Source organism: Amblyomma mixtum, chromosome 2 (assembly GCF_055824585.1).
Source record: "Amblyomma mixtum isolate Tamu chromosome 2, ASM5582458v1, whole genome shotgun sequence".
In the NCBI taxonomy this organism is placed as follows: Eukaryota; Metazoa; Arthropoda; class Arachnida; order Ixodida; family Ixodidae; genus Amblyomma; species Amblyomma mixtum.
Genome location: NC_143013.1, coordinates 277,078,311 through 277,105,054, shown reverse-complemented (window position 1 = coordinate 277,105,054; position 26,744 = coordinate 277,078,311). Strand labels below are relative to the sequence as shown.

At 44.2% G+C, this 26,744-nt stretch overlaps 1 protein-coding gene across 1 annotated transcript; it reads left to right on the top strand.

The window, feature by feature from the left end:
• The first annotated feature begins 18,975 nt into the window (after positions 1-18,975).
• On the top strand, positions 18,976-22,583 carry LOC149364083 (evasin P1126-like). The gene is made up of 3 exons (XM_089568634.1): positions 18,976-19,041; positions 21,630-21,717; positions 22,431-22,583. Exons 1-3 carry the CDS (start codon positions 18,983-18,985, stop codon positions 22,581-22,583), a joined length of 300 nt encoding a protein of 99 aa, XP_089424760.1. The 5' UTR covers positions 18,976-18,982.
• Positions 22,584-26,744: the final 4,161 nt, after the last annotated feature.

Sequence of the window (26,744 nt, the reverse complement as noted above, 5' to 3'; positions counted from 1 at the left end):
ATAGCGGAGTACTTGAGCCACTACTGAAGCTCTGAACCTATGTAAAGCAACACGATCCCATTTCCTCACCTTCCAAGAACTTTTGAACTTCAGGGAAGCCATAAGCACCCTAATATACGAGCGAGAAGCAAACTATGCAGTCTGTCTACTTTTTTGGAAAGACGGTACGCTTTAGGGTTTCTGGAGTAGGTAATCTATTTATGCATCTTGCAGTTCCTCGCAGATGTTTATAGAGATACTCTGCGGTGTAAATTGCATCTCCGTTGTACTTCAGGGGTTATGGAGTTCGACTGCGGCACTACAGAGTAGGGTCGAGCCCGTTCATGCGAGTTTGTTTAAGACGCGAAATTAGGATTGTTCCGTGTACGGATATTTAAGTAAACATCAAAGAACAGCAGGAGTTCAAAACCTGTTCATAAGCGCCCACTACAATTTTACTCATGTCCACCAGTGTTGTTTTGAGCGTCAAATTATACTACTCATCACTCAGTTTAAAACTGAATTTATACAAGCATAGTTACGACCAGTAGCGTGTTAATGTAGGTCGTTCGTTTGCTAAAAAAGAAACTCGCTGGAAGTTGTGAACATTTCGGCAAGTTGCACAATATAATGAACCACTGTGAAAAGAATCACGCAACATTTCTCTGCCGCTCTTTTGCCTTAATAGTACCAAACTAAGGGGTCTTTTTTCTTTTCTCAACCACACAGAAGAGAATGCGATAGCGTTTGGAAGTAGGCCTACTGTAAAAAGTGAATTAAGGTGGATTTGTGTGGTCCAGATGGTTGGTTAAGGTTGCATTATTTCGCATCATCTGGTAGATTGAGGAGGACTTATGGGAGGGTTAAGGTGGATTACTTGGTGCATTAATTTCAGGTAGTTGGTCGGATTAGTGCATTCGCAAAATATAGTCCAATGGACAGAACTCGAACGTTCTGGCTATCAGATTTTCACATTTGGCGGCGCTGATGACGTCACCATCCTCTCAAGGAATCGGTGAATTTTGTCGCGGAGAAACCGGAATCTAGTTCCATGAGGGCAACCTAAAGGCTGTCGCAATATCCGGAAGCCTCAGAGAACGGTCTTGTAGGTATATACCAGTCACCTATCTGCGGAGTCTTCGCAGAGAATAATTCGTAGCTTACACGTCAGCGTCTAAAAATTAGTCAAAGCTCCTAGTTTTCGGTAACCGTCCCGTACGGAAATGTCATATCTGGTTTGATATGAAAAAATCCAGATATGAACAAATAGGGAATTGGGCATATAAGGTCTTATATGAATATACGGGCCTATATAGCCTGATATGCCCAATTCCCTATATACCATTATCTGAATGGAACTCATATAAGGAAATATATGTATATATGGTCGTATATGTCCTGATATGCCCAATTCCCTATATATCCATATCATGACTGAACTCATATATGACAATATATGAATATATCTGGCATATATGGCCTGATATGCCCAATTCCCTATATATCCATATCATGATTGAACTCATATATGGATATATCTGGCATATATGGCCTGATATGCCCCATTCCCTATATATCCATATCATGATTGAACTCATATATGGATATATCTGGCATATATAGCCTGATATGCCCAATTCCCTATATATTCATATATGGATTGAACTTATATATGGAAATATATGTATATATGGTCCTTATATAGCCAGATATGTTCTATCCTTATATGACCATATCTGATGGAGCCCATATATGGGATTTCTATATATGGTCTTTATATACCCAGATACGGCCAAATCCGTATATAGCCATATCTGCGAACAGTCATATATGGATGAATATACTTATATGGGCCATATATGGCCAAATATAGATAAATCTGTATATGTCCATATTTGGCTGGAGCTTATATATGGAGCTAGTTCTATATACGAACATATACTGACAGATCTGCACATAACCTTATATACTTTTGGTTAAATGTTGAGGGGAAATTTCCCCTAAGGCGGAGCAGACTTCCATTAAGCTATTAATTACTTAACTATTCTCAATCGAGTTCTGTACTGCTCGCTCTCAGTGAATGCCTGCAACAGCGACGCGGCCTTCTATCACATTAGCCAATAAAGAGTGAGCCTGGGGCGTGGCGTCTCCAAACAGTGATGGAGGGCTGCCAAACAAAAGATGTAATGAAATTAGTTGCAACCATTGCAGAATGCTGTCATACATATGCCGTTATCGCCACATGCAGACGTAAGCGACTGTGCAGTACGTCCTTACCGCTACTACTTCAGATATGTAATACAGCTTAAATTTTTGACGCAGAGTTTTACTTTAAAACTTTGAGAGAACGTTGGTGCTGTGTAGGGGGGTTATACAGGATGGTTAACATTATGTAAGCGATAAGCCTGATTTAATAGACGATTAATTACCTACTATAACTAATGAACATTTCATTTTGATTCTAAGGGGCAATATGTTGCCAAATTAAAGGCCGTCATCGGAAAAGGTGAGCCCAGTTTCTAACTTTTTTTTAATTGGTATAGGGGTTTGAAATATCGAGCGCCAGATTTTGCGCATTTCAAAGCTCGCTGAGTTGGTTTACCCGCATTGAAAATGCATAAAACTGTCGGTCACTGTGTGACGGTGTCCGTGTCACACAAACACGGACACCGTTTGTGTATTTTGTGATGTAGAAAAAGTTTCTTTGAATTCGGCGACGATACGACGCGCAGCGACGCGTTTATGAATATCCGAAGCGGACAAGGCAATTCACTGAGCTTGCAAGTGTGTATGTTCAGTATTTCGAACCACATTAACGATTACGAAAATTTAAAAGCTAAGGTTATCTTTTTTTACTGACGGCCTTCATTTTCGCGATACAGACTTACGCCCCAAAATCAAAATTATGAAAGCTGATTAGTTAAATATAATTAATCATTTTTCAGATTATTGAGCTCTATTACGTACATAATGCCCGTCTTGCTGTACGGTCCACCTTCACTGTCCAAACCGACATATCTCTCGCACTTTGCAAAATAAAAATCAGTAAACGTTAAAAAATGTCATCCAATACATCTCTAAGTGCTGCTTTAAATTGAAAAACCACTGGGTTTTATGCAGCTCTAAAGCTCCTGATAATCATATAGCATAGGTAACACAAGTACACAATTACCACACAGAAATTGCGCAGGAAATTTTATTGGGGTACATTTAATGCTCTTGAAGTTCTATAGTTCTGTATGATTCTTATCGTCGATGCTTTTCTTTCTCGCTCCTTATTTCGCTGAGTTTAGTGCCCACGGCCAGCAACAGCAGCTTTCCGGAGAGCTCCCGCCCCTTCTTGGTCGGCAGGGCCGTTGTGTAGGCTGCGTGGGAGATAATTTAGAGCGATCATGATATAAATCTGCGCAGAACTTGTGCACATGGCCACAGTAGCATAAGTTGAAGAATTATGCACTGAATCCGAGACACCCTACCGTAAAATCCATTGTGGGATATTAAAGGTGCCCTGCGACGTACATAAAGCATGGGTTCTTTAATCTTTGTATGCAGAGTAAGGGACATTGTGAGTCCTGAACGCGCAATGAGATCACCGAAATCATAATATTTGATATTTTAATCTTCGCTAGAAATGCTTGTTTCGAGCCGATGGTGTCGCAACGCGGCGGCCATTTGCGGCAGCAGAAATGAGGTGGCATCTAGATAGAGCGCTGCCTTTCTCTTGATTGGGCGTCCAGTTTGCATATTGTTCCTTCATACTTGTGAAATGGATCCAAAATATTATGTCTCTGAGTACTGTAAGCTTTTTCGCATGCCACAAAAACTGGAAAGAAGCAGGGAAAGCGAACGAAAACTAACAAGAATACAGCTAGGGGCGACAATTTCCATTCCATTTCAAACCTTCATGGCGGCCAGCGCTGTTCAAAAAACGTTGGCTCAGACCTGAAAGCGCGCGCGTCGAGACCGGCCGTGACCATACCAAGCGAAAAAAAAGCCAGTCGATACACCTTGCCCAAAACGTGAAGAGAAAGGCCGGACAGGAGACGGGAGTCGAGTTTGGGGGGGGGGGGGGGGGGGGGAGGGGGGCTACCGCTGACAGCCTACAGTCCGACTAAAAAAGAAACTTCGGGGAGCTTCCTTTGTCGTTAGTCACCCCTGCCCTTACTAGGGCGTCGCGTACACGGGGGGAAGACGCCGTCAAAATGCGCGGCTGTCTACAGCCCCGACAAAGCAACAACTGCATGCACGCTTCCGCTGCGTGGGCGCTAGGCGCGGTTCTGATTTGTAGCGCCCAATCTCGGCACTTGGTGAGTGAAATGGGAGAGTGAAATGCGTTTTCGTCTGAGCTTTTCATTTCGATTTTTCAGAGTGGAATAACTTTCGCTTGCATGCTCCGATTTCAATAATTATTTTTGCTCTGGTCTCTGGAACGCATGATGAATCTATTTAATAATATTAACTGGTACAGAGCAAATCATCGCGATGCCCCTTTAAAAGCTTAGCCTCATGCTTTTTTTTTTTCGGGCTTTACCATTAAAGTTTCCTGGCACAACCGCGAGCGGAAACAGGTATACGCCAATTGTTTCTGAAACACGTTCGTTCGCACTAACCACCCGAAATAAAACGCGTACCAGCTCTTCATTCCACTGCTCCTGCTTAGCTGTAGAGCGCAAGCCTTGTGGCAAATGTAATGGGGCCATTGTAGCCTAATTGGATACGCAGAACGCAGCAATGCTGATCCCGTGTTAAAATAGAATTAGCACTATTACTTACGACAATGAAAAGGGTTCAGTTCCTGATACGTGCATATGACAGAATCCATGACAGGTTGTTGTCTACGTCTCGTTACTTAGAAAAAACATCCCTAACTAGCCCCGCAATGTGCTTAGCGAGGTTAGTCTATGTTTTTTGCGTTACACAATTCATATCATGCACTTGAACTACCGCTGGCAGGAACGCAACTCGGTGGCGGTAAAAATTTCGCTACTGAAAAATGAGAGATTACTCTCTGACTGCACATAGAAATAAATCATGCATTATGATACCATTTAGCTTAATTTATAGCCCTATCATCGAAAACTGCCGCTCACTTGCACCCTGGATCCTTCCGATGGCTCATCATCCCATGCATGCTTGGCGCAGGTCATTTTAACGACGTCAAAAGTGTCTTCTTCCTCAAAACGCACAAGTGTGGCGCTGTACCATGATTTCAAAGAGAAAACAAGTGGATGCAACAACGGGTATAACCGGAAATTGCCCGCCCGGCACGAAAGTGCGTAGCACACTGCAGAGTCCGGCTTCTAGCTCTGTGCAACAGACGACAGTCAAGGGTGGCGCCACCAATGCCTTCCTTAGCAGATATCTGTGCATATCTGTGCATGTCAGATATCGGCACCTGCGCACGGGCGCTCGCGCGCGCGTCAGAAGCGGGGTCCGGTTTACAACAATGGGAGGACCGCGGGGGCTGTCGGGGACTCTTTTTCTTCATGGCTTGAAGCTCTCCTCCCCTAAATTTTCTTGGAATCCTTGCAGCTCCCCAACCATCTCTTGTTCACGGCTTGACATTTTTTTCAGTCGGCTCCCGAGGGAGAGCGAGCCAGCACCAGGAGCATGGAGGCACATGCCACTTTTCGACGCCCGTCGCGGTGCGTGCTGGGCGCGCAGGCGCTTCGCGTTTATCTTTATCAAAATAAATATAACTAACGATACCCCTGCTGCGTCGTGTTTTCGGATCACTCTGTAGGACGTATTATGTAAACTGAACCGAATAAATATTTCGTCCTATCTACTGAAAGAGAGAGAGGCTTGATTGAGACCTGTTATATTCGAAGTGATTGTTAAAGCGAATTTCGAAAATCGCTAGCTCTCTGCTCCTTGTGCTGGACACTGCGCAATGAATTCGACCATACATCACGTCAGATACATCACAAAGGTCCCAATCGCCTTTCCTAGAGATTGATACGATGCGCAGCTTGACGTTTGCATTCGCTCGCAGATTTAGCATCTGCTTGTTCCGCAGATTCGGCACCCCATGCGTGAGCGGTCTTCTCTTCTTGAATGCCTATACTAGCTGCCCGTTGTGGCACATAATCACGTCATTTTACATGTTTGTTGCTTTAGGACAGGGTGGATTACGGGAACGTTTCAGCTGGTTATCAAAGGTAACGGCGCGCCTTCTCTATCAAATATGTAGCTAGTCAAACGGCAATTTCCGTTTTGGACAAATAGGTTTCATGAGTTTTTTGCACACATAAATGATGTTGTGAAGGTGCGGTTTCACAATTTATATTAAGAAATGATTAGCGGTACACCACAGCGGTTTCTGTATGCAAGTTATTCGGCCAAGCGGCCGTATAGTGTGGTGGAATTATCACCGTTAATTTCCTAACAAACCTCTTAAAATTCTAATTACTTGTTGAGGCTTAAGTGCTTGTTTTTGTGAAAACACAGGCAGTCATTGTGTTAGGGCGTTATCTTGGCCTGAATTTTTCAAAAAACGACGGCGTTCTGAGGTATCTTCAATGTCCGGTTAAATCGACGTGATTACGACCTGACTAGAGTGACCAAGGGCGCCAAACTTTTCCCTGGTGTGATGACCAGGTGCATCTCGTGATGTTTCTTCGATTTCTCTTGCCTAGAATGAAACAAAACACTTTTCAGCTTCATCTAGTGCTCGTCGTCATGAATACACAAAACTCGGCAACAAATGCCCTCTACCAGGGAACAGCAGTTAGCATACTTCATTGGAAAAATTAGATTGCTGGTATATACTGTTTTGCATGCATAATTGCACGGATTGGGTCGGAATTTTTTTTTTTAGCGGGGGGGGGGGGGATTTGTGTGCGCTGTACTCCATTGCAGCACACAACAACATGTTGTAGTTCTTTAAGGAGAAGCAGAAGGCTGCAACGGCTATAAGAACCGAATCGCCTGATCTGAGGGTCGCTTTTCACTCCAAAGTTGAAGACGGGGATTGTCATCATCGTCATCCGTGATCAATTTTACAAGGCAAAGAACCCTCCCATCGACCACCGATTAGCTGTTGTTGAATTCATTCGGGCAAGGTCAGGCTACCATTGTTTTTTGTCACATCTGCTCACCAGACATTCCAAAAGCTTTGACTGTGACTCGCTGCCCTTGGAGTCCACTCTGCCACTCTAAACGCCGACCTTTGTTCGGCTCGTTACTTGGCCACCCTAAGCTCATTTTTCCGCATTTTGTTAGTGCTAAGATATGGATGACACCAGTTTGTTCTGTAATACTCTAATCGCTCCCCTTGACGTTATCGCTAGTATTTTCCTTGCCATGCCCAATGCGTACTACACGGCTGCTTCAAAATCCCGTCGAACCGATCGCCACTCGAGTCGACAAAGCTTTGCGGAAAATGGGAAAAAGATATCTTAGCGGAAAGTTGAGCACTCGGAGGCTCTTCGGCGTCCGGCCGACATTCGACGGTTTCAAATGCTTACGAAATGCGAACGGAAACCCCCCCCTTGTCATTGGCGGTGGCCGTTATCTTGCCTCAGAGCCGCGTCCCGCAACTGCTTCGGCCCTCTTGATTTCGACATCTGCTGCTGACTTGTTTCTTCTCCTCTTTGTTTAGCACACTGCTTGCGTTGTCGCTAATTTAGTGCTTCAAGTTAATGACTCGTCATTCAGCATTTACAGCGTGTGCGTGAAATTTCAGCGGGAATACACAAATGTCGACTGCACTGCAGTACCACCGTTGCCTGTGATCGTTTGTATGGCATAAAACGCAAGCTATGTTGAATATTCTCTTTCTGATGCGCGGATTGTAACTATACTTGTTTACACAGCATGATCACTGCAAGAAGACCGGATGATTGCGACGAAACACTTGATAGCCGGAGAACTGGCGCTTCTCGGTCGTGGCAGATCCGCTTTCTTCCATACCACAAATACTCGGTGCTGAACTGCTTTATCCAGAAGCATGTTCGACGATTGATCGCATCAACGAAAAGGATCTCATTTGTTATCCACGAGCGGCGCCAGTGGTCGACTGTTGACGGCTCCCTAAAGCAATGCTCGGCATGCCGGGTGACACCGGCACTTCCCGCTCGTTCTATTCGTCCTGCGATATCAGCAATCCTCCGCTAAGGGTTACAGTTTCCAAAACTTCACTTGTGACAATTTGCATTCGCCAAAACTTGTGTATTCACACATCACAAAAGCCGAGACCACATACGCGAACAATGCGGACTAGCGCTTATTCGTCGAAAGCAAGGGTCTCATCGAAGCAGCTCATGACGGCGCTGGAGAGCTCGGAAAGCGCCGTGATATGTTCTGGTTGCGTGCACAATGGACTTCAATTCAAGAGACAAAAGCTATCTTTCTCTGATTTAGTATTTTTTGCGGTAATATGGGGAGTCATCATACTAAGAAGCAAACATAATGAGCGTGAGCGTCAGGTTCATTATAAGTAGGATCGGCTTTACAATCCAGCCGGAATGAAACGCGAACACGCATATCGCCCTCTTTTTCTACATTGCAGAGAGGTATTCACTTGCAGCCAGTTTAAAAATATATACTTCGATAGACCCTTCACCCAGACACAGGAATCAGGCTAGTTCTGCACGACAGCTGAAAGTAGACAGGCAAAATATTTTGTTTTGTTCCCACCGTAAAAGAGCGCGCTTACACGGGACGAAGAAAGAAGACACGCACACACACAGCGCTGAACTTACAACTGCATGGTTTATTGCATTGCTCGCAATAAATACCGGAAAGGAAAACAAAAAACAACCAAAGGAAGGCGAGGAGATATCCTCCTGTCGCATCATGTCGTCAAAGGTTATTCAAGATATTTAATCTCTTTTCTTGTCAGTGCCATCGATGGAGTGCTAACGCATGACGCGCCTTTCCTGTCTATGATGAATGCTTCATATAGTTCACGTTTGTGCTGATGATTGTACCGCCTCAAAATCTGGCTTCGTCCTAGGTGTGCAATGACAGGCAGATACGTGTTTTGCCAGCGTGCTGCCGTATCCCGTGCGGATGTTAATGGCGTGCTCTCGTAGACGGTCGTTTATGCAGCGTCCACTTTGGCCCACATAAGATGCGCCGCATGACAGCGGTATCTCGTAGATTATCTCCGTGTCACAGGTGGTGAACATTTTTTCATTTTTCTTACTGCACCGCGATGGTTTTGGGGCATCTTCATTCACCATTCTGCAAAGCATATTGAGCTTTCTGGGTGCGGTTAGGACCAAGTTCACTCCAGCACGCCCTACTATCTTCTTCAACGAGTGGCTGATCCCGTGCAGGTACGGCATAACAGCCATCTTCTCTCTTTCTTTGCGTGGCCTCATCGGGAGGCTAGATAGGCGGAGATCCTTCAGGAGCTTGAAGCCGATCCCTGAAATGAGGTCATCCGGGAAACCCGCTTCGCGTAGACGTTTCAGCTGAGATTCCATGCTAGCTTGCTGTCGGTGATGGCACGATCTTTTGAGGGCATTGTTCAAGGCGCCCAAAGCTATTGCTCGTTTGACAAGCTTCGTATGCGCGGACGAGTAAGGCAGAAGGCATTTCCTTTGGTTGTTTTTTGTTTTCCTTTCCGGTATTTATTGCGAGCAATGCAATAAACCATGCAGTTGTAAGTTCAGCGCTGTGTGTGTGCGTGTCTTCTTTCTTCGTCCCGTGTAAGCGCGCTGTTTTACGGTGTGATCATGTACCAAATGGCCCGGCAACTATCCTTAATGTTTTGTTCCCATGGGCTGTTCGCTTGCCTTGCTGTAGACGGAACAAAGTGGGCTTAACTGTTAACATGTGACCAGTAAATAATTTACATTGCATTTTTTTTTCACATGGTGTTTCGAATAGGGTTTTAATAGCCGAACGACAGCTGTGGTGTCGAAGTTAGGTATAGGCACCCTGCGCATCTAACTCAACCGCGACGCGCGCGCTACTGGCGGCGGCGCGCGCGTCCCTGTCAGGAAGGCGGGGGCAGCCCGACAGCTCCCGCTGTGTTGCGCGCGCTGTCGCGAAGCAGTTGTACGCCTCCTTCTCGAGCACAAAATGGCACATAACAGCAGCAGGACACATTGCTGTGTTGTAGGATGCAATAATACATATATAAATTCGGCTCGGACAAGATTTTATGGATTTCCAGCACGACATTGGGAGACGGCCCACCCTTCGCGACGGGCAACACGCGCGTGCGGTTTCTGGTTAAAAAACGGTCAAACCCGTGCGGAATACGCTTGCTTGACTCGTGCATTACCTCCTAGACAGGTTTTTGAGTCGTGGCAAATTCAGCAGACTCGGAGGAATGCCAATGGCTCTCTGGGAACCCTTCCCTCTTCTTGCACCCACGATTTCCGGTCACTGACTTTGCTGTCAACAATATGTAAGCTTAAAAAGCCACGCCGAAACTCGCCCGCAGTCACACCTGAAGGAGCCCAAATTTTGCGCAGTAAAGAATCCGCGCATAACTATGCGCGGAATCCTTGCTCGCTTCCACTGCGCCTTGTCGTCCAGCGTCTTTTTCGACAGTTAAAGGCACGTTTTAAGGGGCAATGGCAACGTGTTCCTGATAAATCTTTGTTCCACATCTGAATGACTGGGCGATAATTTTCTACAATAAACATATATCTAAATGTCGAATATTCAGGACACTTGAAATTAAACAAAGCTTGAAATGAAATTCCGCTTCTTGAGCACAAGCTTTCGGCAAGAATACTGCATGAATTAGCTGGGATACTCCTTTTTTGCAGAATCCAAATCAAACAGTTTGACGTTATCCGCATGACTTTCAGTGCCCACACCGAAGATGCGGCAAAAGAGAATGTTATGAATTCAGGTTTGCGTCGTTCGCTCAAAAACTGGAGTTTCCTAATTACCTTCAATGTTATGCCACCTGGCTGTATTTGAAAGTTTAGGGTAAGCCTTTTTAAATGCAGGAACACCCCAGGCTAGCGGGCGGCTCGTTTTGGAGAGCGTTTCACACCGCTCCAAAAACATAGCAACGGCAGCAGCGGGTTTACATTTGCCTGCCTTGCAACTGCAGCTCGCGGCAACAAGCTATCTACTGGAAGATAGCTACATAAAAAAAAAACTCAGTGAGAGTGCAGCGCTGACAGGCATTATATAGAAATACTTTTTAGCGTTAATTTGATCGTTTTCGGTGGCGCAGTGATGCTTGTCTGCGCAATGCACCGAGCTGCTACTTCCCTCCCGTCGCAGGACACCACCTCTTTCACATTGTGTTCATGGCCTGCTTCAAAAAGCTTCGTTCTTTTCCTGACGTTCGCTCCTCGAAAGAATTTTTCAGCCTCAAGAATGAATAGGTCAGAATCCCGCCTCTACGAACAGCGGCAGCCGCTAGCAGACGCCATCCCTTCGCAGTCGCGGGGCGAGCCTTCCTGACAGGGACGAGGAACTGGCCGCGCGGGGGAGCTGAACGCAGCCTCGACGGTGGCGGTGCCTGGCGGGTGCAGGGTGCTTGGCGAGCACGAGTGACGCTTTCTGGGTAACAGGGAAGAGGGAGGGGGGGAGGTGGACGTCGCTCTATCGTTCAGTTTGCAGTCAGCTAGGAGAGCGCCAAGATATTCCCTACGAAAGCGAAAACAAACTTCGCTAATTATGGGTGGCTCGACCTACTGCTGTGTTTATATATCGAAGATAAAATTTCATCTCTTTCTATGGAGATCATGCATGCTTGCGCATGCACATGAGGGTCCACTGGAACAGAGTCTATTTTGGAACTAAATTCATGAGTGCAAACTGGGAACGGATTTACATAGTCTGGGGTGTTTTCAATGAGCTATCACTGGTAGGGGTCCTAGGAGTTGCTTTGTTTCTTTGGGTAAAGAGAAGGAATGCGATGAGTAATAGGCAGTGGTTTTTTGGGGCGTTCTTGGAGCGGGCATCTGTAGTTTCAGACTACGGTTTTTTATACATCTGTGTGGTTCAGCGGGTTAGGGCAGTTTTTTTACATGCGTGCGTGCGCGTTGTGGGTACGATGTCGTTTTTCTGTGCGTGCTTACGTAGTTTTTCACGATGTTTCGCTTATAAGTTTTTCTGTATTGATTTGTATCACGTTGCATAGAGCGGTTTAAAATTTTTATATTGATATTGGTGAATTCCAGCCATGTAAAACCTTTTTCTGGATCAATAGAAAGAAAACTAGAAAGTGCATTACATTTTGTAAAGTAATTTATTGCATTTCACATCGCTAAACCCTTCCTGAAGTTTACCATCACAATGCGATACACCACGGCAAAATTCCTTTGCTGTCCCTAATTGCTGTCCCCTAAGCCCTGAGGAAATACCTAACACAAAAGTCCTGTAACATACTCAGCAAGAAATGCTTAGACTTTTTGTTTCCTTACACCCATGCTTCTCTGAGCGGAATACATCTACATAAAGCAAAGCAGTGTTCATCCTGAAGACATCCAGTATATAGCACTACCATTGCCTGTGTATAGTAACGATGCTTTTTTCGCAATTCCAGCCGACCATGTTAGGTATGCGGCTGATTTCATTATGTGAGTCAATTAGACACCTGTTCTTCAAACTGTAAGGGCACTTAAAGGAGTATGGACACCTAACTTTTGGATGCGTGTTTTCTTCTTTGCATGCATGAGGCATTATTATACATGGAGTACCACGTGGTGTTCCTACAACTGCTAAATAATTTGTTATCGATTTTTTCTCTTGCTGTTTAAATTTCAATAACTTAACTATGAGTGGGACGTCAATGAGTGAGGCACGAAAAACTGCGATATAATCCCTGCGTCCTCGTTTTAATTCACTACAATGCTAAAGCCAGTCAGCCAGCTTCGCTATCCGGACTTGTAACGAACGTAAAACAGCGATTATATTGCACTTTTTTCATGCCTGCTGGTCATTTCCGAAATTCTGTGTGGGCAAGTCGCCGGCGGAGCGCATGGAGTCAGCAACGCCTCGACTGGTACCCGCGTGCTGCTCGCGCTGCTGACACTCTTTCTTTCATTGTGAACACGTGCCTTCCTGCTCGTGGGTGCACAAAAGAGGGGTTGCCGCTCGTTGTGAGTCATGACTGGAATGCCGCGACGTTGAGAGAGTGGAGAAACGTATTGTTGTGTCGGGTGCTGCCAAAATAGTTCTCACAACATCAACGGCCAAGAGCAGCCCGTGCAACTCTATAGATTTCCTGGACATATGTCCCACATTCCTGGAAAAAAAATTCAATATCCAAAATTTGTAATCTGCTGCCAAGGAAATTTTGGTGGTAATGGTGAATCTTATCGATGTGTAGCAAAATCTTGCAGAACTTTTCCATCGCTCGCATCGAGCGATAACAAAAACATTAATAGCAAGACAAAAAAAAAAACAATGCAAGCATGTCGACGGGAAGTTGGTGTAGTGAAATCTTCCATTCTGTTTTCCATTCTAGTGCATTCTATTTGCTTCCTTTAAATATGTGCTTTGCATTTTGAATAAAATCAGTTGTAAGTTTGCGCTCATCCCGTAACCTGTCTTGTGTGTGTGTGTTTCGCGCAACTGCCATGTCTGATGAAATCTTCGAGTGTACAAAAAAAATACGTTCATGCACTTTTTTCCATTCAAGAATAGGTTTTCCCCGGAATTGTTGTCTGTGAAATGATTGAGAACGAGAGATGGCAAGCCTGGATAACTTCTTTGCGCAAGCTGAAGTAGGCGGTTTTCTCTTGCTAAATTGGTTTGGTATGTTGCGCGTGTATATTATTTCTGACGAATTTTCATTGTAATTCACTAAGCATGCAGTGTTTAGTCGTAGAGCTCGCGCTAACGAAACTATTTTTTTTTGCCATTAAAGCCCTCCGCCGGTAAGGTAATGCAAACAAATATTTTGGAGGCTGACATCAACAGCTGCGTTAGGCAGACGCGTGTGAGGCAAGGTCAGTGATCGCCTCATTGTTCCTTTGTGTGACGCCCGGCTCAATTTCCGAAGTTATTTTGCTAGATGTAAAAAATGTCTCAAAGTAAAAGTAGTAAAGATATTAGCTTGCACATGAGTGACCATTTGAATATAAGAGATGGCTCTGCAAATAAATTGTTTTGGGTATGCACGTGCGCTGCAATCGGCATTAAATTAAATGTACCTACCACTGCGTAGTGATTGACCAAACTATAGCATTTTTTCTGTTAGCCGTAAGCGAGCAGCTGGTAAGCGCATTTCACGCGTATTTTCGTTTTTCTTTTCAGCCTCGAATATTTTCATTTTACGTCCAAATAAACACAGTACTCGTTATTATTCAGCGAAAAACGTAAAGAAATTCCAACTATTTGGCCAAAAAAGTTGCGTACATCGAACTGCTCAGCTACCCAAAAAAATTAAGTATTTTGCGAAAATGTCCCGGCCATAAAAAAAGGTATTAGGCTCGAATTACACGTCTTAAATGAACTTGCCAATTACTTTCGACACACATTTCGCCGCAACGGTAACGGCGGTTTCGTCAACAATCTGCTCCACGAAGTGGACCTGATCCACTGTCAGTTCTCTCTCTTTTTTTTTTTCAGGTTCGGCGCAGAAAAAAAAAATCGCTGACCACTCTTTCTTGGAACCTGCACCTGAGAGGGTACTGTCGCGATAGAAAGAAATGCGAACAGCGCGGCGCCTAATTCGAACGCAAGTACGCTACAGACATGAATTCCAATTTCGCAGTGCGTAGGCAACATGCTGTTCACATTATTTTCTATCGCCCTTGTACATTTTCCTAATCATCTTAATCTCGTCAGCGTTCTAGCACGAAGAAAAAGCAAGCGTCAGCGAAAACAGATTTCCAGGTAGTCCAACACGTGCAAAGTATGTGCGGAACTGGTTTTTTTCAAGAGAAAGGGCGTTACGCGCCACTTCTCAATGGGAGTGGTGACAGGTCTGTCCGGTCAATTGTGGGGAGTCGCGGGAGACGGTGCTATGGTGCTTTTCACTCGCGCTTGCAACGCCCCTCTGCAAAGCTCTGGTTCCCTCGGTACCCTCCGCGTGCCTTTCGGAGCGAAAGAAAGGGGGAAAGTGACACGGACCTGGACTACCCACCCTCCAGCTACCTTCTGAGCACCGCCGAAGGCGGCAATGTGTCGCTTTTCTGCTGTTCTGGGCGGGTCTCGAAGGTCTGCTTTTTCACCGCCTCAGCAACGCCATCTCTCGCTCAGTAGGGTAAGGAACATTTTGCCGTGAGTGGTGGCTGACAGTGGACACAGCGGCGACTAATTTATTACGCAAATAAGGGATGTCTTGCGTTCCCGTGACGGTCGGTCTCAGAACTGGCATCTGAATATCGGCCGGCAGGGGAGGTTGGATTATCAAGGGAAGAAAAAGTTGAGGCGAAAAGAAACAGACCAACGCGCATAGTATCAAGAACTATTTGCAGAAGATTTTTTACAAACTGTTCAGCTTGGCACAACAGTCGGAGTAGAATGGCGAGCTTGGTCAGTACACCACGGAGACTCGGTGGCGCGGAAAAGGCGATAGGTGAAAGATTTGCGTGTAGCTGTGGAGTTTTTCTCGTCTGCATTGTAAACGTTTTGCTGGCAACTCTAGATAGATGAATTTACAAACATTTTGTATTTTTTCTCTGATAATTATACTAGAGCGTTTTAATCTTCATCCCTGTGCCGCAAGGAGCGATGTGTTATTTACGCTCCTGGACAAGAAATGGCTGTATGCTGCAGCGGTTTTGCAAACTTTTGTTGTCCGGCATTACCGCAAACAATTAATGCAGGTTTCCCAGTCCTTCATAACGACATAGTTTTGGGGAACAGCGCCCAAAGAAGGAACGTACACCGCACCACCGGCTTGATGGTTTGAGTATTCATCACGTTTGCGAAGGGGCTGAGTTCGATCCCCAAGCGCTTGTTGTACGTTCGGGACTCTATAATCTATCTATGTTCCTAAAAACTATGATTTCGATCGCAACCAACTCGCTGGACTTGTAATCCACTTATTTAGACCCAGTCAGGAAGGTTCAGTTCGTCAGGAAGGTTCGAAGTCCACCCAAGATAGAAAGCGCGTATATGCATGTATAAGTGCATTTAAATCATAGAAAAGTTGAAGGTGATTTATAGCACTGTACTTTAATTCACTTTAATTAAACACCGTTATGTAATAGCAGTCTAACTTGATTGAAGCCTCAATCATACAAAGCTTAGTACCTTGTTGTGCGGTGTGTTTCACCATCTTAATTAACCAACAATATCATGTTTGACACAACGTTAATTATTTAAGTTCGGAAGTATATGGCACAAGCATCCCATATATGAGGTAGGATATGTTCCATATCTGCGAGATTGTTTCCATATAAGGATTTGAGGGTCCCCATATAAAGAAAGAGCATCTATATAAGGACGCAAATACGACTATATATAACAATATATGGCACTATATAAGGTACCTTATGGCGGTATCTGCCCGTATTTGTGGTCTTATACGCCCATATATAGCAGGATATAGCGGCATATCAGGTTTCCCATGGTCATATCTGGCCGTATATACGACCATATATGGACCTATTTAACTGTATATGATCCCATATATGAGTATATACAGCCATATATAAAATATATCTGGCCCATATCTGCCATTTTCGTAAGGGGTAATACACCTGTCACACGGGCAAACTGCCACCTTAAACAAGTGACACTCGCGTTCAGAGTCATTCTCTCAGCGTTACACGTTTAACTTCACTGAAATTGGCTGCAAAAATCGCAGTCTCGCCGTAAGTTCGGCAGTGTTTCAGCTGAGGGAGTGATCACTCTCTTCAGCTGAAACACTGTTCACGTGGTACACGCATTAACGGTCATCTTTCCCGGACGGCAAGAATTCTTGCACAGCGCCAGCGTGATATACTTTGGGGCACAGTTCGTATAAGTGCCGGTGTCGTCTAGCCTGACCACATATGTGCGCTCATAACCTGTGTGTATACCTGCCCGGCGGTACGCTGCCAACGCTGCATTTAATCCGCTTAATACTCTACTCAAGACCTCTAGTGAAGCAGACTGCGTCCCTTTTAGGAAGGTAAGGCCGAAAGTACGTGTGCCTCTGCGCGGGCACGGAAATGATAACACAGCAACTAGTGTATCGTCTCGAAGTTCATCGTGTCTCTGCCCAGTGAAGCGCCTGTCGTGGAACACAGGAAATGCGGCGTCGCCTTAGAGAAATAGTGAAGGGAAAGCGCATGCATAGTACGTTGTTGGAAAAAGTACGTTTTCAATGACACCTATCTTCAAATTGTAGTGCCATGTCTCGCCGTAGTGACCCTTCATGAGGCGAAATGCACCCGCCACCGGTCACAATAACTTTGCCTGTCTCACACCTGTACAACCACATCACTTCCGTGGCAGAGATAGCGGCGCGCACATTGGTAAAAAGGCGAAGATGAAACACAGATGTCGTTAGGGAAGCTTGTCGCAATAAATATATCAGGCCCTTGTGCGCGGCACAAGGAAGACACATGCCAAGATGAGGATATGCGGTTTAGGGGGTATTCAGGGACATAAGTAATAGGGGTTATGCGGTTCCGTACCAGTACCGTGTTTACCTACAATCCGTGCTTCTTTTACGTAGCGTTTGCCGATTATTTCGCTTTTCTGTGCACAATCAAACTATTTTTAGAAGTGTATCACTCGTCCATTGAAAAAGGCAGGTTTTCTTGGGCAGAAAACTCTCCGTAAACTTGGAGGCGAACCGCCGCGCGTATGTTTCAGCCGGCGCCGGCGGCGGAAAGACGGTGCTGCCATCTGTGGGTCGATCTTGCGACGAATTTTCCTGCGCGACCTCTACGCGCTGTGCATGACGGTATGCTGGCTTGTAGGAGATGACTATGTGCAGAGATTATATTAAATCCCTCTTTGCTTAAAAAAATTCTATTAGGTTCAAGAATATGTGTGTGTGTGTGTGTGTGTGTGTGTGTGTGTGTGTGTGTGTGTGTGTGTGTGTGTGTGTGTGTGTGTGTGCGTGTGTGCGTGTGTGCGTGCGCGCGCGTGTGTGTGTGTGTGTGTGTGTGTGTGCGTGTGCGTGCGTGCGTGTGCGTTGTATGCAGCAACTTGTGTATGGTGTTCTATCAATTTAATACGCATTAGGACCTCGTGTGCATTCCTATCACTTCCCTTCAATATGATTTCTAATTAAAGCAATTGTTTTGTCTGGAAGTCCATATCTTTAGTCTGGTTATACCTCCTTTGCATAATTACGTATGCACCTATGGGGGATTGCATCTATAAATTACCTTGAAATTGCCTGCATTCTCTATCCTAAACTGTTCCTCATTAATGGCTGTTATTAGAACATGTTTCTTTTTCCGGTTTACATGAAGTGATATTTCTGTGAGGGCAGGGATATTAGTCAAACTTTTTTTTCAACGTTCAGTACCTGCCTTCGCACATGTACGACAAACCACAAAATGAATTCCAACAGTCATTGTAGTTGTTTACTGAACAGATTGTTTCTTGCTCTACGACCTTTCGACGACCGCCATCCAGAATACTTCTAGAACAACGATCTCTTTTTCCCTGAAAATGAAAACCTGGATTATTTAGTTCCTCACTGAAGGGCAAGACACTCTTCCTGAAATGTCACTACTGTCGCACAGAGCATAGAGTGGAAATCTCATCTTTTTTTTTTTGTTTATGCTTAAAGTGAATGCGGTGTACCGAGGTATACTCTATGATGTTAGCTCGGCCTTTCCGGGAGGAATGCCCGAAAATATTTTACAGCTTTAAAGAAATAAACGTTCCATATGATTTTTTTTCTTCAGGAGCGTGAAAAAGCATGGAGATGTGGTGTTTTAAACTAAAAATAAAATTTGAATTTCCATATTATATATGAAAGTAAAATTTTGTGTGCGGTGTTTAAGATATGCATGTACGTCATGTGTGACGCGTACAAAGGGGGGGGGGAGATGAAGAAGGAAAGGGCGAATATGCTGGTGAGGGGTGCCGTTCCTGACGAACGCCAGATGCCTATATAAAAGAATGCTCAGAAATGGAGAGCAAGTGTAGGTACGGAGTCGGTCTCATTTCAACAATGACTTCCCACGGTGCAGTAAGAATCGCAATCTTCGCCGTCATTGCCTTGCATTCAATGTGAGTACAATTTGATCAGGGATGACTGGGGTGCTGCGGAAACCCAAAAAGCTTATAGCAAAGCTCATAACAGCCGCTATTAGAACGCACTTGCTGCTTCATAAAACGATGCTGAGGTTCTTCATTATCAATAGATGAAAAAGATCGGTTTTTTACAGCACCACAGTGTTATCATGAAGTCATACCCGAGTCCATGTGACCCCTCAGTTAGTACGATGCTGTGAACGATTCAAACAAGTATTCTTTTATCTCGCTATGAGTTAATACCGTTCTGTGAAAATAGGAAAGGAAATCCATCAGCAGCAAATTCTTCTTCCAGTGACTCTGAAGTAGTGGGCACGTGTGTTTCATGAAATGTCTCCAGACGCTTACTTATCACCGTCCATTTGAAAAAAAAAACATGCCTGTCTTCTTTAAGAAGAGATTGAAGGAAAATATACACCGCGCGCGGTTTAAAGATTATTAGCCGCATTTTAATCAATAACGGAAGTTCGCTTATGGAGCGAATTGCAGTATTGAAGAAATACACCTTCTTCCCACAACAACAGCATAATGAATTTTTCCACAAAGTGTTTGTCGAATTCCTCGTTTAATTTCTCTCAAATACAGCGTTTGTTTAAATAAAAATTGCAATGAAGCATTATTTACTGCACCCTTCTGTTCATAATAAGCACTCGAGTGTCAAACGAAGGCGCTGAGCGTCAAATTTTGCATAACACCATCTGTCGGGCTAGTTGGTTGTGATCCATATTGTTACGTAGCCGTTGGGGCTCGTAACCGAAACGCTTTAATGGTTGACGTGGACGGCACCGGAGAACAAGCCAAGAGCACCCAGAGGAAGCCGGAACCGATCTTCTTCTTCTTTCACTCGGCGGTGCACGCGACTTGCGAAGAGCAGCCGCCTAGTGGCTGCTTGTGGAAACGTGGCAATATGTATCAGCAGCGCGAACACCACACAGGAAGAAGAAGGAGAGCAAGAAGAAGGAGCAGCGCTCTTTACCTTCTTCTCCTTCTTCTTCCTGTGTGGTGTTCGCGCTGCTGATACATATGAAATTTTGCATGCCATGGTATTTCATTCCCTATGACGTTTCTCTGTTGGGTACTTTGGGTACTTGTTCGTTGGTTTGAAATCAGGTGCAACAACCCCATTTCGATGCAGGGAGAAGATAAAAGCACCCTTGTTCCGGTACTAAGGTGGCGTCGAACATTCAGAAACACCCCGTGGCCACTGCTTTCAATCCGCTAGGACTTAATACATAGCATGCGTTGATGATTTTCAAAAACGATTTGCAGTTTTATACTTAAAAAATATAAACGTAGTTTCAGTGAGCTGCTTACATATATGTTGGCAGCACTTTGAACGTTTCCTGAAAAAAAAAAAAGCTTACTGCTGCTAAGAATGATCGGACAAGTTTATGAATATTACAGAAGTATTGAAAAACAAGTCCTCATGCGTTCTGTTTTGTCGCGTATGTTTTAAGGAATAGTTAGAACTCGTAAACTTGTATCAATATTTCGGTGTTCGTACGAAGATAACCTGTTAAACACGTATACACCGCAGAAGTTACGTATCCGTGCTCATGAAAGTACACGCATTAACTGAATCTGCAAAAAATGATGGCACTAATATTAACATGAAGTAAAGTAATCTACTACTGCGCAGTACGTGGAGAGAGAAACACCCTAGAACAGACACTAACGTACTGGACGTGACTAGAAAATACATCTATCCCGAACAACTGCTTTATCAACAATGTCAGAGCAAATTAGCTCGTAGAACAACAACGGTGCGGAGTACTTTCAGGACGTGAAAAGCAGCTTAACGGTAGCCTTCAAAAAGAAAGAATATAATATTTGGAACTTGCAGGAACTCACTAAAAGGGGCAGAAATTTGTATGCTAACGGAAGGGCTTCCCATTGATGACGGATAATACAGCGAGGGGTGGTCACTAAATCTAGGGTCATTCTTAGATGGATGTAGGAAGGCAGGGTGAGGAACTGAACACAGTGTGTATATATTCCAAATCAAATTATCGAGATAAAATTCACCTGGGCGCTCGTTGGGCTATTGCAGAGATAAAAACGATGGTTCTTTAGGTGTAACGGAGTAGCCTTCAAAGAAAGTAATTCAAACAACGGCCGTTAGTCACATGGGGATGCGGGTCTAGGAAGATTTGAGGGATACGGTTAACGTAGCTGACAGTTTAATATTTACACCACAGGTTGCAGGGATGCCGTTTATACGCTTTAACAGAGGTAATTTCTGGGCTAGTTTTCATTCTGACATTCCATTCATATAAAGAGCGCAAAGGACGGGACAACAGTGCACAACTAGCCAAAAAGTGAAATCCTTTAAATTTATTTCAACTACATAAGGCTTGTCTTTGTTTGTAATGCTGTCGCGTCCATCCTTCCTTTCTGTGGTACTCTCTGTTGCTCTAAATAGGATGCGCTGTTTACATTTACCATTGTTGGCATCGAAAGTCACCTTTCTGAGAACTTTTAATGAAGTCAATTTAATTATGAACCCTAAAGTTTGCTAAAGTTGATTGCATAAATAAGAGGAACGTTCTTGTCATTCCTTCCAGTTTTGAGTGCCTCAGTAAGCCACAAATTTTGCAAAGGTCTGATGACTCAGCTAACTCAGAATGGCAAGTTGAGATATGCCCAGGATCGGTAAGTCATTAAAATGTATTGTGTATATAAGGTCCCATTATGAAATGCAATAAATATAGCCACGATTTATCTCTTCAAACTTGAGTGCAATGAAGAAAAACGAGCATAAATTGAGCGCCCACAAATCCGCTAGACACCTTTCTCGAGGTTCATCTTTCCTTCTGAGGGCGCTCAGGTGATTTCGGAAGTCCTTTCTCGTTCACTGGGCGCGCTTTTATTTCTACTGACGTCGGTAGCCCGAGCTGCATTTCTGCCCAGTAAATATTGGGGTGAATTCAACGATTGCGTAGACTAAAGCGCCGACAACTCCTGGCGCTGTACATTGGAAAAGCACCACATTTTTTTTCTTACTCAGCATACTCTAGAAAACACTAAAAGTTAATTTCTTATAGAAATCAATAAATTACTTTCAAAACCCCCAAATTAAGAGCACATAAACAAGCATATCTGCTTGAAAAACTGCTGTAAAAAATGAAGCTAAACCTGTCACTGTTTGATATATTGCGTCAGCACTATCCATCCACTATCCATACAGCACTATTCATATTGCGTCAGAGATCCATACTCACAGATCCATACTCTTTGTCCAATTTAAGAAAACCTTCGCTTATTTTCAGGTGGTAAGCTTCATTGAAGTAGCTAGCGTGTGAGTGATTGACCACTTTAGGGAACTGACTGCCATATTAATGAATTTAAGTTATTTTTTTTTTCAGTGCAATCCATCCCAAAATATCTCATGCTCAAGCGGCTGCATATGCGTTACAGTGGACAACAATCAAACCGGCACTTGCATCAACATCACTGGTGGTGATTATGGGGACTACAATGACTCCGCATCCGCTGACTTGCCGTATCTGAAAAAATAAAAGTTGTCTGGCCAGTATTGATTCCGAGGACATATTTGAGTGCAATAAAATTTACGCTGCAGCATACGGTAGTCTCTATGTGTAATGAATACACTTATTAGAGCTCGCTTGCTAGAATAATGTCACTTCCTTCATGAAGGATGCTAGATTTTCTTCGTTGCCGTGAACCTTCAAGAGCAAGAACTACACGAGTACACAATACAGATCAAGCCACCCTGGTTACCCAGTGGTTATGGCGCTCGCCTGCTGACGCGGAAGACGCGAGTTCGATCCCGGCCGCGGCGGTCGAATTTTGATGGAGGCGAAATTCTAGAGGCCCGTGTACTTTGCTGTGTAAAGTGCCCATTAAAGAGCTCAGGCGGTCGAAATTTTCAGGAGCTGTTCAGTACGGCATCCCTCATAGCCTTGGTTGCTTTGGGACATTAAAGCCCATAAAACAATGAACCAAACTATACAGGTGAAGGATATATTGAATTCCTGACGTAATCTGCACGACCTACAAATGGGCCAAATGCTCGTTTATGTACGCAGTTCGACCAAAGCTATTAGGTGTATAATCAGTTGAGTTCAGTTCAGTTTTATTCCTTAAAGGCCCCCTTTTCAGGGGGTGTTGCACAAGGGGTGGGAATACACTTGAAAATGCGAAAAAACCGCAATGATTATAATATACCTGATATTTCTCACTTTTCCTTTTAGTTAGACCACAGACTGTAAATAACTCTCAACTGGAGTAACAACTATTCCTGATGTCACGATATTACAAAATTTTCTAAATGCTGCTGAGCAAGCTATCTTTTAAATGCTTTAGTTCGTTCTAAAAGCTTCGCAAAGGCATGCAAATTAAAAACAAATATGTATTTATGCACTCTGCATTTTGCTCACTCCGCAATATGGTGAAAAGCATGCCGATTCAAATGAAACCGCTCCTTACTAATGTAATTTTCAAAAGGGTTTTCACCCGTAAATAGAAAAATGAAAATATTATTCACTGCTCAACGTCTTAGTATTAACGCGTAAAAACTTGGAGAGGACACTGAAGCTCCGCTTTAAAAGTATGATGCGATAGCATAATGAATTAATTCCCATATATGCAGAAGGGCATTGTCAACTTTACATTCATAGATCACTGGGAGTCCTCATACCACTCCTGGTGCAGTGGTGCCGCGGTGAAGCGATGCGCCACTGCCGTGCGACGGTACGTCGCACACCGTGCCGTGGCACAAGACCCAGCGGTGGGTCTTGTATCACCCAGGTTGGTCTTGCCGAGCGACCAATCTTTAATTGCCACTCCACGGTGGGCAGTTTGCTCTTTATCAGTTGGGCAAGTTGTGATGACACCGCAAGGTCGCGTCACTTAGGTGGTGAATCTGCCAAATAGGCCTCTGTATGGGGACCACCTGCCAGAGCCTGTGACTTTTCGCTCACAGTGCCGACACCGACAACGCCGACACCGGATTTTCGAGATATCGCACCTTCAACTCTATCGCGTTAAAAGAAATATTCGAGTGTCATTGGTTACGAAATGCTGAATTGATAAGTGATAGCAATCGAAGAAGTTGTGAAAGTTGATAAAATTAGAGTTCAATTACCAGAGTTTAATCACTCGTTTGTTTCGTTTATCGCCCCGAAGGGTTTTCAGTTTGGTACCAGAATAGGGGCATTTCAATCAACCGAAGCTCTGCTAATCTAGTCTCTCCCACTTCATGGTGATGCAGATGTCGGGATCCCGAGATTGAAAACTCGCGGAATTCGCAATGCATCGGAATCATCAAAAGCGCGATTCTCTTTCAATTTTTGAGGACTACACATAAAGTAACGCCGCTTTCGATATTTATTTCGCTATATTGTTCCACAACAAGACATGAATCCTCGAAGGTTCTGAATAAAATAAATTTAGAAATGAAACTATTCACCAATTTGGGCATTAATCTTTCCTCGTCCTCCATAATGTCTGCAATGAAGTGAACGCGAAATTGAACAAAGTACCTGAAAACTCACTGTGGAAAAAAATTGACACCACCAAAAGAAGAAATAGTTAGTTTCAGTTAACGAAAAAACATATGTGCTCTAATCACTGATACACCATCATTTTCAGACCGAATGAAAAGTTGTCACCGCTCTTCTAATATTTCGAAAGTGATTCGCAAAGCACTTTGACCGCTAAAATACTGACGTTTCTAAAAATGGCTACTATGTGTTAAGTGTTCGTACTTCCGTTTTCAGAGTCAATGACCACTATTCCTCGTGACACCACCCATACGGCTTCTCCCTTTTGCCTTTTTGCCTTGTTGTAGCCTAACGATAAATTGCTACATCGATTTCATGCCCGTGCCCATCCTGCTTGTGAGTCCTGATGTTTATGCTCTAACGTACTTAGAAGCATCTCAGGCTAATAACTCAGAATGCTAAAATTCCAGAAATGTCACAAAGCCACGCACCGAACTGCTCAATCTGTTCGACTGAAGCTCTGCTTGAGCCTGTTTGTGTGCTCTATGTTAAGATTTTTGATGCGAAGGGTAAGACCCTTTATGATACCTCACGACTGCTTTTAATGTCTTTGTTTTCTGAAAGCATAACGTATATGAAAACAAAACAACCTCGCGCGGTTATTGAGAGAACTCTTGTTCAATTACCTCGGTTGCTCTCGCAATGAGAGAATCGCGTGATTGGTATACAAATAAACTCAAGCTTTTCTGTGTGCTAGGAAAGGAAAGTGCACAATTTTGCTGATAGTTTCAACGCCAGCACAGTCTGCCTGTGTTGTTGTCTGTTTTGAGTTTAATGAGAGCACTGCATTCTTGGACTTATTGCAGAAATGTGGGTGCACTCAGTGTCTTCAGAACAAAAGAGAATCTACGAGAAGGTTCTCTCTTTGTATGTCCGTGTTCATTCTTTCCTCACTTAACATATTCAAGCTAAAAAGAACATTCACAGCGACACCTAAACCTCTTATATGTTGGCAATGCATTAGGACTAGCAACTGTGGACGGCTGTAAGGCAATCGAGGTCATTTCCCGACGATATATATAAGCAGCGCGAACACAGAATAGGAAGGAGGAGAAGAAACGTGCTGATAACACCATCTGCCGGGCTAGTTGGCTGCGATGATATTCGCGCTGCTGATACATATGGATCGCAACCCACTAGCTCGGCAGATGGTGTTATTTCCGGTCGGGCGGCGTCTCTTCTCTCTAACCGATGAGAGTGCTCCCGTTTGGTGACGTCACATCCCTAAAGCCAATAGGAATCTTCCTCTCTGGTGACGTCAATTCCGAAACACCTGCTAAGGGGTTAATTTTAAGGGAGAGGAGGTATTTGGGCCCCATGGGTTTTCTAATGCATTACAAACTAGCCCATCTCCATGGCATTGCTGATAATTGTGCTCCCCATCCGTGGTCACCCACCACTTCTCCCCATCTCTTATGGAACAATCCACTTAGAAGAGCTCGGTTTTTGAGGCTCAGATGCTTAAACTACATAATGAAACTCTCTGCGATTAAAAAACATAAGCCTTCTTTGAGAGTGTTATAATGATCCCTCACTATCAGGCAAATGTCACTCGCAAGCTAAGACAAGCTTTAAAATCCGTTGCTTAGAAATATCCTGACCGGAAGTCCCTTGAATGATGCCGTTTCCCGGGATGATAATGGGTCCAAAGTAAAAGTAAGAAAGTTACGCCCAATGAAAGCAACGGGTTTTGTGCTCAGCTATATGCTTTTATTTTAAAATGTTATTCATTCAACACTTAATCTCATATAAGCTCTTGGTTCGTGCGATGGCTAATTACGTTAGGAAACATAATACGACTTCTCTTATTAAATATTTCGCGTGTGCATTGTATCCGAAATGAACACCATGACAGGAAGGAAAGGGACCCCGTACGCTTAGTGCAAGCTTTCGTGATCTCTCGGATAATGTACCGGGCGGCATTCCTTAACCTCTGCAGGTCGGAAATTCAAAAGTTGGAGACACTGATCAGGAAAGCCTACAAGACGGCACTGGGGCTACCGAACTCCACGCCAACGGCAAAGCTCATGGCTCTAGGAGTACATAATACCCTCAAAGAGATGTGGAAAGCACAATGGCTGTCACAACTGAATAGGCTGGCGCTCACAAAACCCACAGAGAACTGCTTGAGAATATCAATGTCAATCTGCCCTA